The 13,428-nt window shown below is 42.2% G+C and overlaps 1 protein-coding gene across 3 annotated transcripts in view; it reads right to left on the reverse strand.

The window, feature by feature from the left end:
* Positions 1–7,790, reverse strand: part of thumpd1 (THUMP domain containing 1) — a 74,333-nt gene extending 66,543 nt beyond the window's left edge. The window contains exons 1-3 of one of the 3 annotated variants that reach the window (XM_072269004.1): positions 7,319–7,790; positions 6,245–6,450; positions 1,850–2,015 (exon numbers count right to left, since the gene is read on the reverse strand). In XM_072269004.1, the coding sequence (XP_072125105.1) occupies positions 1,850–2,015; positions 6,245–6,450; positions 7,319–7,502 (556 nt within the window). In that variant the 5' untranslated portion in view covers positions 7,503–7,790. Of the gene's footprint in view, positions 1–1,849; positions 2,016–6,244; positions 6,451–6,570; positions 6,616–7,318 lie in introns of those variants that run through there. The other 2 variants (XM_072269003.1, XM_072269005.1) reach the window with 2 other exon arrangements.
* Between the last annotated feature and the right edge of the window lie 5,638 nt (positions 7,791–13,428).

Consider the following 13,428-nt stretch of genomic DNA (forward strand, 5'->3'; position numbering starts at 1 on the left):
TCACATCCATACAAAACATGTCAGATGACATTTCCCATAGAAAGCTCTTTACAGCAAGTCCAGGATGCTGTTCTTAGGGGAACTTGTCATTCAGTACAATGATATTTTTCCAGTATTAATCCCTAAGAAAGGCTTGTCCAGATCCATCTTTCTACACATCATCCCTACTCTTAAGAACAGAAGTTTTCAGAGGCCACAAAACATACAGTAGAACACTAATGCCCACAACAAAGTAACACACAAATACTTTTTCCATTGGTACTTCAAAATCCTAAAAAATAGCACAGCAAGAGGCCATTTGGCCCACTATATCAATACCAGCTAAAAAAAAGAGCAACCCAGCCAAGAAATAAAAGTGCAAGGAACAGGAGCTAAGCTACTGTCCCCATATTGAGTTCTGCATTCAATAAGATCAAATATGATCCCATTGCACAAATCCATCATTCATTATGTGCCATGTCACATCATATAAGCAATCATGGTCTATCCATGACCATGATTGATTGTGGGAATATTTTTTCCCCCTACAGAAGTGGTACGCCATTGCCTTCTTCTGAGCAGTGTCTTTACAATTCAGGTGATCCCACCTATTAACAACACTCTCCAGAGACTGTCTGCCTGATGTCAATGGTCACATAACTAGGACGTGATATGCACCAGCTGCTCATACGACCATCCACCACCTGTTCCCATGGCTTCACATGACCATGATCGGGGGGCTAAGCAGGTGCTACACCTTGCCCAAGGGTGATCTACAGGCTAGTGCAGGGAAAGAGCGCCTTACACCACCTTTGATAAAGATGTACAGCATCTCCCCCCACCCCTGCCACCCATCCAAAGCAAAATACTGCAGATGCCAAAAACTTAAAACAAAAACAAAATGCTAGAAGTACTCTCCAGGTTTGGAAGCATCTGTGAATATGGAAAAAAAATAAAAGTCAATATTCTTTACAAATGAAAGGTTATTGGCCCAAAATGTTAACTCCATTTCTCATTTCATAGATGCTGTCTGATCATGAGTATTTTCAAAATTTTCTGTTTTATTTCTGTTCATATCTATCTCCATGACATGTTCCCTTCTCCTTATGACCATCAAGGAGGAGGCACTGAAGACACACATTCAAAATTTCAGGAACAGCTTCTTCCCCTCTGCCATCAGATTTCTGAATGGACAATGAACACCACCTCACTATTTTGCTTTTTTTTGGGCAATAATTATTTTTTTATATAGATTTTTTATTGTAACAATTTTTTTTAAGATATTGTACTACATTGCTACTGCAAAATACATTTTGCAACATATGTCAGAGATAAACTTGATTTTGCTTTTCTTTCAATTCTCTTGGAGCCCAAAATTTAACAATCCAGACAATTATAAACTCAATGATTGATCATCCACTGTACTTCAGAGTAGAGTTCCAAAGATTTACTACCTTCAGAGTGCAAAACAATTCCAAATAGTCAAACTATGGCCTGTTACTATGGCCCCAGCTCACGGCCATTTCCCTGTCCTTGTTTTAATGCTTTGCCGATTTTACGGGCATATCAAGTACTCTAAGTACTTCTTAAATAGGCCATTCCTACCTTTACTAGTTTTTCAGGCAGCAAATTCCAGACTCCAACTGTCATATAGATGAATAAATCTTTCCTGTTCCCTTTTATTCCTTTGACTAATTACCATATACCTATGCCCCTTATTGATGCTTTAAATATTTATGATTTATAAATTATGAAGCACAGAGATTAAGATTAATCCCTTTAATGGCATTGTGAAGAAAAGAATAAGAAATTATTTCTCCAACAGATGGAATACAATTCAGTCTAGAACTAAAAATAAAAATCACATCACCAATGTCATGGGTTCTGATGAAGACAATATTATTGGCTCCACTGTCCAAAGCCTGGAATCGGCGGAGCTGCTTCTGTGTCGATGCGTTGATCTGTCTAACTTCCTGCTCCAGGGCAGCTTCAGCATCGTCATCTTCTTCATCCTCACTGTTAGATTCCTCTACAAACTGGAAGTAAACAAAAGTAAATCTGTAAATACTGGATATTTTTAAAATGGAAACAGGGATACTGTGTTTTGATAGATACATTTATCCACAAAAATTTCCTTGACCAAAACTCAGTTTTCAATTATGGGAAACAAAACACTGCATCATGCAAATTCAGCGTTATGCTTTTCATGGCCAGACCCGCTACTCAATTCTTTCTTCTTAACTATGATAAGCATTTGATATTTTCATTAATCTACTACTTCAACAGAAGTTACTAACTATTCTCTATATATGCTGCCCTGGGAGTATTAAAATGTTTTAAGCAATTATTTAAATATTCCAGAAGGAGGAAAGATTTACTGAATGAAATGTGAAGGTGTACTCATGTTGAAGCAAATGGCCTCTTAAAATCCTCTTTAAAATGAAATCAGTGATTTCTGTTTCCCTTCAAGACAGATGGATATCAATGGAATCAGGGGAAAAGATCAAGCACAATTTTTTTTAATGTTGGAGCTGGCACCAAATGGCTTACACTGCCTCCATTTCTTATGTTCCTAACAAACTTGGAATATGGTTATAAATACTACTTTGTTTTAAAGTACATAGTGCAACCTATATGTATTCAAAATTACAGGAAAGTACTTTTTTTTTTAATCTTCAGTCCCTACTTTGCTCAAGAACATAGAACAATGTTCTTATAATAAGTTCAAAGTAAATTTATTATCAAAGTTCATACATGTCACTATATACAACCCTGAGATTGATTTTCTTGAGGGCACAGAATAAAAACGTAACAGAATCAATGAAAGACCTCAAAATTTGGGGGCTCAGTGTGCAAAAGACAACAAACTGCAAATACAGACAAAAAGAAATAATACTAATAATAACAACAAATAAATATTGAGAACATGAGATGAAGAGTCCTTGAAAGTAAGTCCACTGGTTGTGGGAAACACTTCAAATGATAGGCAAGTGAAGTTATCCTCTTTGGTTCAAGAGCCTGTTGAATGAGGGGTAGTAACTGCTGCTGAACCTGATGGTACGAGTCCTGGGGCTCCTTCACCACCTTCCTCACCGTAGCAGCGAGAAGACAGTATGCCCCAGATGGTGGTGGTCCTTGATGATGGATGCTGCTTTCCTATGACAGCATTTCAAGTAGATGTACTCAATGGAGGGGAGACTTTACCCATGATGAACTGGGCCATAGCCACCGCTTTCTGTAGGATTTTCCATTCAAATGCACTGGTGTTTCTATACCAGTCAATATACTCTCCACTATGGATCTACAGAAATTTGTCAAAGTTTTAAACGTCATGCCAAATCTTCGCTAACTCCTAAGGCTAGTAGAGGAGTTGCCATGTTTTTTTCTCAATTGCACTTACATGCTGAACCCAGGACAGGTCCTCTACAAATACTAACACTGAGGAATTTAAAGTTGTTGACCCTCCCTACCTCAGATTCTCCAATGAGGACTGACTCATGGACCTCTGGTTTGCTCCTCCTAAAGTCAATAATCTACTCCTTGGTCTCACTGACATTAAGTAAGAGGTTGTTATGACACTACTCAGCTAGATTTTCAATCTCCCTCCTATGTGCTGATTCATCACCATCCTTGATTCTGCCTGTGACAATTTGTTTAATAGTGCTAGCAGCAGCAGCACTACAGAAGGCCACTTTTCATATTCAGATATTAGTGGGATGATTAAAAAAAAACTGGTACAAATAACTCACAGAATTAATGAAAATTCTTAGGTTCATTACTAAACACCAAATGTAAACACACACGCTTCCATTCATGCAGCCTCAAGTTCTTGGTTATCGAAATGGGAAAGCATGATGGGACTTTTTAAACCACATTAAAGCAAAGTGTCCTGAATGATATCATCAATTAGCACCAATAGTATTGTTAACTGCTAACAGCAAGTCTGTAAAATCAAAGCTAAATAGCAATATTTAACCGTAAGTGGCTTGTATTTTAAACTAGAGTTTAGCAAAAAAAATTATGACAACTGACAACCCACCTTCTACCTCTTCCCCCTCATCCCATAAAAGCTGTGGTTATAAAGTCCAAACAGTATAAATATCAACATGTACTAACCGCTCATACAAAATCTTCACATGCATAATTCTTGCATTACCAGGTGCTAGAGCTACTGTTATAAAAGCCGCAACCCATCATTAGGAAGGAGATATAAATGCAGTCAATTAATAAACCCAGTTAAAGAGTGACGGACAATGGTGAACCCGAAAACACCTGGTCAGTATGTCTCGTACATCAGAGTCGTAAAATAAATTTACAACACAGATGCAGACCATTGGCCTCATTCTGCAAGTTCTAGTTTAAAAAATATACTCATTTCATTTTCCATAACTAAATCTACACATTTTTTAAAAATCCTAGAGAAATAAACCCCCTTTCTAAACTTCTCTTTATTTTATATACCTCAATTAAGAATGTCCTCACCTTACTTTGCTAGTTAGGCCAACCAATGCCGATCCAGGTTAGTCCTATTTTCCCACATTTCTGCCCCTATCTGCTTTCCATGTATCAGTCTATCTTTTAAAAGTTGTTATCGTACCTACTACAAACATGTACTCTGACAGCTCATTCCATATATTTATAATCCTGTTAATAAGAAAATCCCCCTCAAATTCCTATTAGATCTTTCTTCTCTCACCGAAGGATAAAATCTCTAGCCATCCAATTTTCCTTATAACTAAAGTCCAAACCTGCTCGTAAATTTCCCCTGTAGTGTATCAGTGATTATGTTTTAATTGCAAAATGATTTCTAGCAAATTTTTACAAAAGTACCGTGGAGAGCTTACTGACAGTTTACATCACGGCCTGGTATCAAGGCCTCAATACACAGGATCAGGCTCAGCCAGTTCCACCATGGGCACTAGCCTCCCCACCTTTGAGGACATCTTCAAAAGGCCATGCCTCAAGAAGACAGCAGCCAGGGTATGCCGCCTTCTCATTACTACTATCTGGGAAGAGGTGCAGGATCTTGAAGATGTGCCTTCAATATTTTAGGAACAGCTTCTTCCCCTTTGCCTTCAGATTACTGAGTGGTCCATGAACCCATGAACACTACCTCACTATTTTCATCTCTTTTTGTACTATTTAGTTTTTATATATCCTTATTGTACTTTCTAGTAACTGTCATGTATAGCACTGCACTACTGTCACAAATTTCATGATTTCTTTCAGTGATAATAAGCCTGATTCTGATGACTAGAAATATGTTTCAACCTTGAAAATAATGAAGTAAATTCTAACATAAACTTCTTCCTATTTTGTGTTATGCCTTAGCTATATAGAAAACCAGCCTGTATGACTTTAATTGCCTTTTCTAATTGTCTGCCACACTTAAACATCAGTGGGGCATATGCTCCCAGATTCTTCTATGCCTCCACATCTCTCAGTACCCACTCATTTACTGTGTATTCAAGGAATTATACAGCGCAGAAGCAGGCCCTTTGGCACACAACTCATCCATGCCAACCAAGTCACAAGGGCGACCTCATTCCACCGAGATGCAACACAGAGCGTCATAGGAAGTCATTCCTGCCTGTGGCCATCAAACTTTACAACTCCTCCCTTGGACGGTCAGACACCCTGAGCCAATAGGCTGGTCCTGGACTTATTTCATAATTTACTGGCATAATTTACATATTACTATTTAACTATTTATGGTTCTATTACTATTTATTATTTCTGGTGCAACTGTAAGGAAAACCAATTTCCCCTGGGATCAATAAAGTATGACTATGAATACACATGAGGACCTACTCACTCTCTAGTTACTTTGTGCTCTCGAATCCTTGAATATAAAGTTGTTTGCTGTCAACCCTACGCAATTCAATAATTATTCCAGCTATTTAAATTTCTAACTCAATACAGTAACCTGTTGCACTTCCAATGGCAATTAAATTTGCTTAGACCAAAATGTTTTAGATTTGTTGAATGACGGGAGTGAACACCCACCATCGTGGCCGAGGACAAATATGTGCAGATCCATGATCTGACTGACCACTTTTTTTGATGATTGGAGGAGAGAACTGTTCTCTCTACTTGCCCTCTGCAGTACCCTGTACCGTCTGGCTGGTTAGACTCAGGTCGCGGGATAATCAGGTACTGGCAATAATTACCGGCATTGTTAGTAAATGGAAGAACAAAAGATAAAGGAGTTGGGTTTAGAGTTGCCTGCATGCTCATAATGTCCTAACTCACAGCCGCACTGCACCTTCTCTGGGCCGTATAGTTGGTCGGCGTACTCATACAACAAGCTGTACGCTTCTGCCGTGCATTTTCTCTCGTTCATGTTACAAGTGATGAGCAGACCCTGCATCCCCGCTTCCAGCTCTCGGCTCCCGCGGGGCTTCTTGGCCACATGGCGCAAGTACGAGCTCTTGTTTCTCTTCTTTGCTTTGGGGTCGGCTGTTGTCATGGCTGTTCAAGAGAGAAAAGAAAAACGTCTCGAATTTAATGCAAATAAGTTATTACTGATCAAACCAACAAGTGTTTTCCTTAAAATGCATCACATGCGATAAATTACACCCTGCAACCCACCGATTGCGATTTCAAGCACTGGCTCAGCAGAACTCCTCCCTTTCGCATCATTAAACTGCGACGCGACACAACCCAACTACCACTGAACGGGGTCCTAGTGCTCACGGACGTGTGCGCTCCCTTTTACAGCCTGACGCCCTAATTACCAATGTTGGCATTTTCTGTCCACCTAGGCACAGTTATACCTGAAAACGAAAAACTGTTTTTCCCACGTGGTCTGAGTCTACAACAAAATAAGTCCCTGCCCTTCACATATTTCCATCTTGTCCGTCACCAGTAGAACAATCCCATCAGTTATATTCCCCGTTGTCGCTTATTTATTCTTCATTGCCTTGCAAGTTATTGTCCTATTCTCCTTCAACCCATTTCTCCGCCTACAGGGTTTCCACCAGCCACACTCTACAAACCAAAAAAAAAATTTAAAATAACACAAAAAAGTGCTTGGAAAGCCTCGGCGTCCACAAAAAAAAATGGAGGAAAGAGAAATTGAGTAACAATTCGGGACGAAACTCGGAAAATATTACGATTATATATATATACATCAGAAATATTGATATTTGCTAATTAACCAGAATCTACAATACTACCATTTTCTTGCGGCCATTCACAGTAAATACAAAGAAATACAACAGAATCAATGAAAAAATGCACACAAGATGGACAAACAATCAATGTGCAAAACACAACAAACTGCAAATACAAAAAGGGAAAAATACAAGATAATAAAAAATAAATATGCAATAAATACCAAGATCATGAGATGAAGATTCCTTGAAAGTGATGTGGGAAAAATTCATTGTTGGGCTGAGTGAAGTTATCTCCTTTGGTACAAGAGCCGCATAGTTGAGAGCAATAACCATTCCTGAAGCAGGTGATGTTGGTCCTGAGGCTCCTGCACCTCCTTCCTGATGGGAGCAGTGAGAAGAATGCATTGTCTGGATGGTGGGGGTTCCTGATGATGGATGCTACTTTCTTTTGACTGTGCTTCTTGTATATGTGCTCAATGGTGGGGAGGGCTTTACCCATGATGGACTGCGCTGAATCACTACTTTTTGTAGGCTTTTCCGTTCAAGGGCATTGGTGTTTCCATACCAGGCCATGCTGCAATGAGTATATTCTCCACTGTGTGTCTGTAGTTGTTCAGTTTTAGATGACATGCCAAATCCTTTAAGAAAGTAGAGGCACCACTGTGCCTACTTTGTAATGGCACTTATGTGCAGGACCCCCAGGACAGATCCTCTGAAATGATAATGCCAAGAAATTTAACGTTGTATTATTACAGTGCTGATTGTCAGAATTAAAGTAACAAGCAACTGGAAGCTTAGAACCATCCCATAAACTGAACATTAGTACTTAACAAAGCGGTCACCCAATCTGGGTTTGGTTTCTCCAAAGTAGAAGAAACCACAATGTAATGCACTACACTTAATGGCAAGAAATAAAAGTGAATAGCTGGTTTACCCGGAAGAACTGTTTGGCTCCCTGTATCATAGGAAGGAAAGAGATTAAAGAATCATTACTACATCTCCTACCAATGCATGGGAAAGCAACATGAGAAAGAGAGTTGTTAGTGAAGAAAAAAAGAGAACGCTACAATCAGCAATGAGAAAAGTCTCCAGAATGTTACAAGGGTAGGGGAGGAGCTTACAAGTCAGATGATGGAAGCTCTTTAAAGATCTTGGAAATTGTGAATTCTGAACATCGAGGTCAGTGGGGTAGAAAGTGAGGACCAGGAGAAATCAGTCTGGGAGGAAGTGAGTGCAAAGCTATACGAAATGAATGGGACATGGACCAGGGACACAAGAAGATCAGCATCTGAAAGGTAGTTTGTATTAAGTTATGTCATTAGAGCAGAAACAATACAAAAAGAATTGGGAGAACTGAAAGGAGTATTTATATGAGGTACGGTAAACAATATATAGTCAAGATAGCTGTAGGACTCCAAGATCTTACAACTGATTTTTAGTGGCTAACCTATCCCAAGACGGACGCATGGAGATCACAGTGAAGAGTTGAAGATGGACCTTGTGAAAGAGAGATCAGGATTGAATTAGAAAGGGTTGGATCATTTAAATTTCTGGGAGTTATATTTGATTCACAATTAACATGGGCAGACCATATCAGGAAAGTTGAGGAGAAATGTAAAAAAGTAATAAACGTGATGAGATATTTGATTGGTAGGGAATGGGGAGCAAGTTGTTCAGCGTTGAAGAGAATGTATGTGGCTTTAGTAAGGTCTGTGTTGGACTATGGAAATATAGCATATGGATCAGCAGCTAGGTCTCTTATAAGGAAACTGGATGTGATTCAGGCTCAGGCTTTGAGAGTGTGCAGTGGAGCTTTCAAAACATTACCAGTATCAGCCCTACAGGGAGTAATGCCTTTGGAACTAAGAAGGATGTAATTGATGGCAAACTACTGGGCTAATTTCTCACCCTGCTAAAGGAGTATTGCAAGAGAGCTGGGTAAATAGGAGGTTTCAGAGGGATAACTTTAGTCAGGTAGGGAACAATATTGCTAAAGAATAATTTATCATTTAGCAAAGAATAATGATCTAAGGATAAGTCCTTCAGTCGTTTATCCAGTTGTAGCTCCATGGAAGCTTGTTTGGCCTGACATAGACTGGCATTTGTTAGAGATAAAAAGGATAGGAAAATATAAAACTGATTTGGTAAGTGCATTTAACTGTCACGTGATGGAAAAGTATAGTGATTATTATCACTGTCCTGTATAACATTGTGCAGCAGTGGTATAGTTCAAATACAAAAAATTACCATAAATGACAAAATAAAAATTGTGCCAGAAATAATAAGGCATTATTCATGGGTTCACAAACTGTTCAGAAATCAGATGGCAAAGTGGAAGTAGCTGTTTCTAATCACAAACAAGAGAAAATCTGCAGATGCTGAAAATCCGAGCAAAACACACACACACACACACACACACACACACCGCTGGAGGAACTGCCTGATCTGCTGAGTTCCTCCAGCACTGTGTGATTGTGTGTGTGAAGCTGTTACTAAATCATTGAATCTTTCTGCCCCTGTGGTAGAGGGCATGTTCCAAAAGGTGAGGGCCCTTAATGTTGGATGCCACCTTCTGTCATAGTCTGGTCCGTGAAGTCCGTATTCTGGTTCACGGTCCAGTCTATGGTTCCTTATTCCGGGGTTTCTGGTTTTCCCCAGTTTCTGTTGTGGGCACGTTTCCCGTTTTGGGGCTGAGACACAAATACCTCTGCAAACCAGGGATTCCCTGCTGGATTGTCCTGTTGCCCTCCCTGTTTTTTCCCCCCTTGCCTGATTCTCTGCCTGCTCACCTAGCCTGGATACCCTTTCTGTATTGCTGAAGTCTTACCGCTGGAGCAAGCCTGGAGCCTTGTTAGGTCAAGATAAGGAACTGTCTTTTGTTGTGTGGAATTGTCTCTCTGTGTCCATGCCTTCACTAGGTAGGTCTGGCCATTTGCCGCTACCTAGTGTTGGGATCTGTCTCTGTGTCCACACCTTCGCTAGGTGGGTCTGGCTGTTTGCTGCCACCTTGTTTGTTGGGATCTGTCTCTTCATGTTCAGTGTTATGTGTGTGAGTCTTAGCCCAATGTCCTGTTCCCGAGGAGGGGTCCCGGCTCTGTGTCATGTGTGTGAGTCCTGGCCCTATGTCCTGTTCCCAAGGCGGGGTCCCGGCTCTGTGTTCTGTGCTCCTGTCTCTTCTAGTCCAAGGCTCTGTGCTCCTGAAGGTCCTTGTCCAGTCCATGCCTAGTCCAGTCCTATCCGAGTCCTGTCCATGTGCCTTTACCTGTCCTTGTGTCTTGCCCTACCCAGGAGTTCCACATCCAAGCCATGTCCAGTCCTGTAGACTTGTCTTGCCCTCGCCTAGTTCTGGAGTCCGAGCCTGAGTCAAGTCCCAGGTTCTGGGTCCTTGCCCAGTCTCTGGCTCGGAGTCCATACCCAAGCCTCGGTATCCTAGACCCCAGACCCCAGCCTATCTCCAAGCTCAAAACCCCAGACCCCAGCCTGTCTCCAAGCTCAAGACCCCAGACCCCAGCCTGTCTCCACAAGCTCAAGACCCCAGACCCCAGACCCCAGCCTGTCTCCAAGCTCAAGGCCCCAGACCCCAGCCTGTCTCCAAGCTCAAGGCCCCAGACCCCAGCCTGTCTCCAAGCTCAAGCCTCAAGACCCAAGACCCCAGCCTGTCTCCAAGTCCAAAGACCCCAGTCTCCAGTCCTGCAGTCATGTCATGTCCATGCCTGGTTCAGGGGCCTGAGCCCGAGGCAAGACCCAGGGTCTGGGCCCTTGCCCAGTCTCTGGCTCGGGGTCCAAGCCCTAGTCTGCATTCTTGTCCCTGCTCCTTGTCTGTATCCTGTCATGTCCCTACTCTAGTCAAGTCCTGTTCCTTGTACTTCAGTGTCTGTGTCCTGCATTTGGGTCTGTTCCCAGCACACCCTTGTGACACCTTCTTGAGGCACCATCTCTTGGGGATGTTCTTGATGATGGGAGGATTGTGCCTGTAATAGAGCTGGCTAAGTTTAGAACCCTCTGCAGCTCTTTCCAATCCTATGCATTTAAGCATCTATACCAAACAGTGGTCCCTACAGTACATACAGAATATTGAAATTTTCAAATCTTTGGTGACATACCAAATCCCTGCAAACTCCTAAAAGAGCAAGGTTTCTTCATGATTACATCAATGTATTAGATGTAGGGTAGATCCTCCGAGATGTTGACACCCAGGAACTTGAAGCTACTCACCCTTTACACATGCACCAATCCCTTCAATGAGGATATGTTTCCCCAACTTCCTCTCCCTGAAGGCCACATCTTGCCGATGCTGAGCGTGAGGTTGTTGCTGCGACATCACTTAACCAATCTATGTATCCCACCCCTCTATGCTTCCTTTACGGCACGCCATCTAAGATTTTACCAACAGTGGTTTCATCAAAAAATAAACCGATTTTAAATAGAGGTGTGGTTCATGTTGCTGCCAAGGTTTTTACGGGATAATTGAGGAACCGGACTTCTCATTCCTCGCCCTACCCTGCTCACACTGCAAAGTCCGGGAACACCACAGCCAGTAAGTTAAACCCTCCACATCTGGTGCGGGAATGCTCGACGCGAGTTGATTGCAGATAGCACTACAGCGGGTGTTTGGTCATGAATTTGTTGATATTGAGGTTAAGCTTGGGCGAAGTTGGACGTGAATTTGAGAAGTAGCAAGAGATTAAGGCAAGATTGACAGAAAAATAATTAAATCAAAATGGAATAAGGTGGCCTGCATTCCTCTTTGTTTTTCGAATCGATATAGTTATTTGCCAGTCATTTAAACGGAGTGTTTTGACCGAAATAAAGTCACGGAGATAAGGTGTCACTGGAGACTACCTGCGACCGGCGCTCCGGCTCTATGGCGCCTCCTCCTGAGCGCGAGCGGCAGGCGGCAGGCGGCAGGCGGCAGGCGGCAGGTTGTTCCGGTGCGCATGCGCCGCCGCCGCCGGTTGGCGCCAGACCGGCTCGGGCCGGAGCGAGCGAGCGAGCAACCCCCCCCCCCCCCCAGAAATGTTAAACGTTTCCAGCGGAGAGCAGCATCGCACCTCGGCACCTGCGGAGCAATAGCAGCCCCTCGAAGGAGCCATCCAATCCCGCCGCACTTTCTAAACACAAAATACTCTGCAGATGCTGGGGTCACAGCAACTCTCACAACACGCTGGATGAACTCAGCAGGTCGGGCAGCATCCGTGGAAACGGATCAGTCAACGTTTCGGGCCGGAACCCTTCGTCAGGACTGAAGAGGGAAGGGGTAGAGCCCCTATAGAGAGGGTGGGAAGGAGAATCCTTCCCATCCTCTCCCCACCTTCTTTATAGGGCCTCTGCCCCTTCTCTCTTCAGCCCTGAAGAAGGGACTGCATCGTTTCCACCAGTTCCTCCAGCGTGCTGTGAGTGTTGCTTTGACCCCACTTTCTGTGCTCCTTGTGCCGAACAGCTCTTTGCCAGTTCACATCAACTTGCCAGTCCGTCTGAATCTTACTCATTTTTCTCCTATATTCTTACCAAAATTCTTGGTTTTAATCAGTTAATCTGTTACAACACACAAATTGCTGGAGGAACTCAGAAAATCAGGTGGCATCTATGGAGAGGAAGGAATAAAGAGTCAACATTTCAGGCTGAGACCCTTCATCAGGACTCTGTTACAAATCTGTCCAGAAGGGAACAGTTCGACCTTGTCCAGATCATGTGTACATGTCTCTCTGGTCCTGCCCACTCCCTCCTACTTTTCCCAACCATGATTACCCTCACCCTGTCCCTTTCCCCCTCTCAGTCCACAACACAGACCCATATCAGAATCAGGTTTATCAGCACTCAGGTATGTCATGAGTTAATTCTTTTGCAGCAATCATTCAGAACAGTACAATACATAAAATTATTACATTACTGTGCAAAGGTCTTTAGCACACTAGCACCCAAGACTTGCACAATACTGGTTGTACTGTACATATATCAGATGTTTGAATTTAATACTATTGTTGGAGTTCCTTTGTATGTGGGTTTGTCTATAAATCAGACATTCTTAATCCGGTGCATGTAAACACTGTGAAGCATAATAGAATCACTAAAGCATTGTCTTTATTAAAGCTGTGTAATAAAGTCTTCATTTAAACATTCTTAACCTTAGATTCTGAATACAGCCAAATAAATATTACTTTTAAAAAGTCTTGTTGTTTGTTGGTTTCACTCTTACAGGAATCAGCAGCTAAGAGAGAGTCTCATTAGATGGCTAATAGAGAGCACTTTAACCAAGGAAGGTGGGGTTGCCGAGCGGCAATTTTAGATTAGCCATTGTGAAAATGGGCCAATGTAAGAGTGGGGAGGTGAG

This window comes from Mobula birostris, chromosome 9, assembly GCF_030028105.1.
Source record: "Mobula birostris isolate sMobBir1 chromosome 9, sMobBir1.hap1, whole genome shotgun sequence".
NCBI lineage: Eukaryota > Metazoa > Chordata > Chondrichthyes > Myliobatiformes > Myliobatidae > Mobula > Mobula birostris.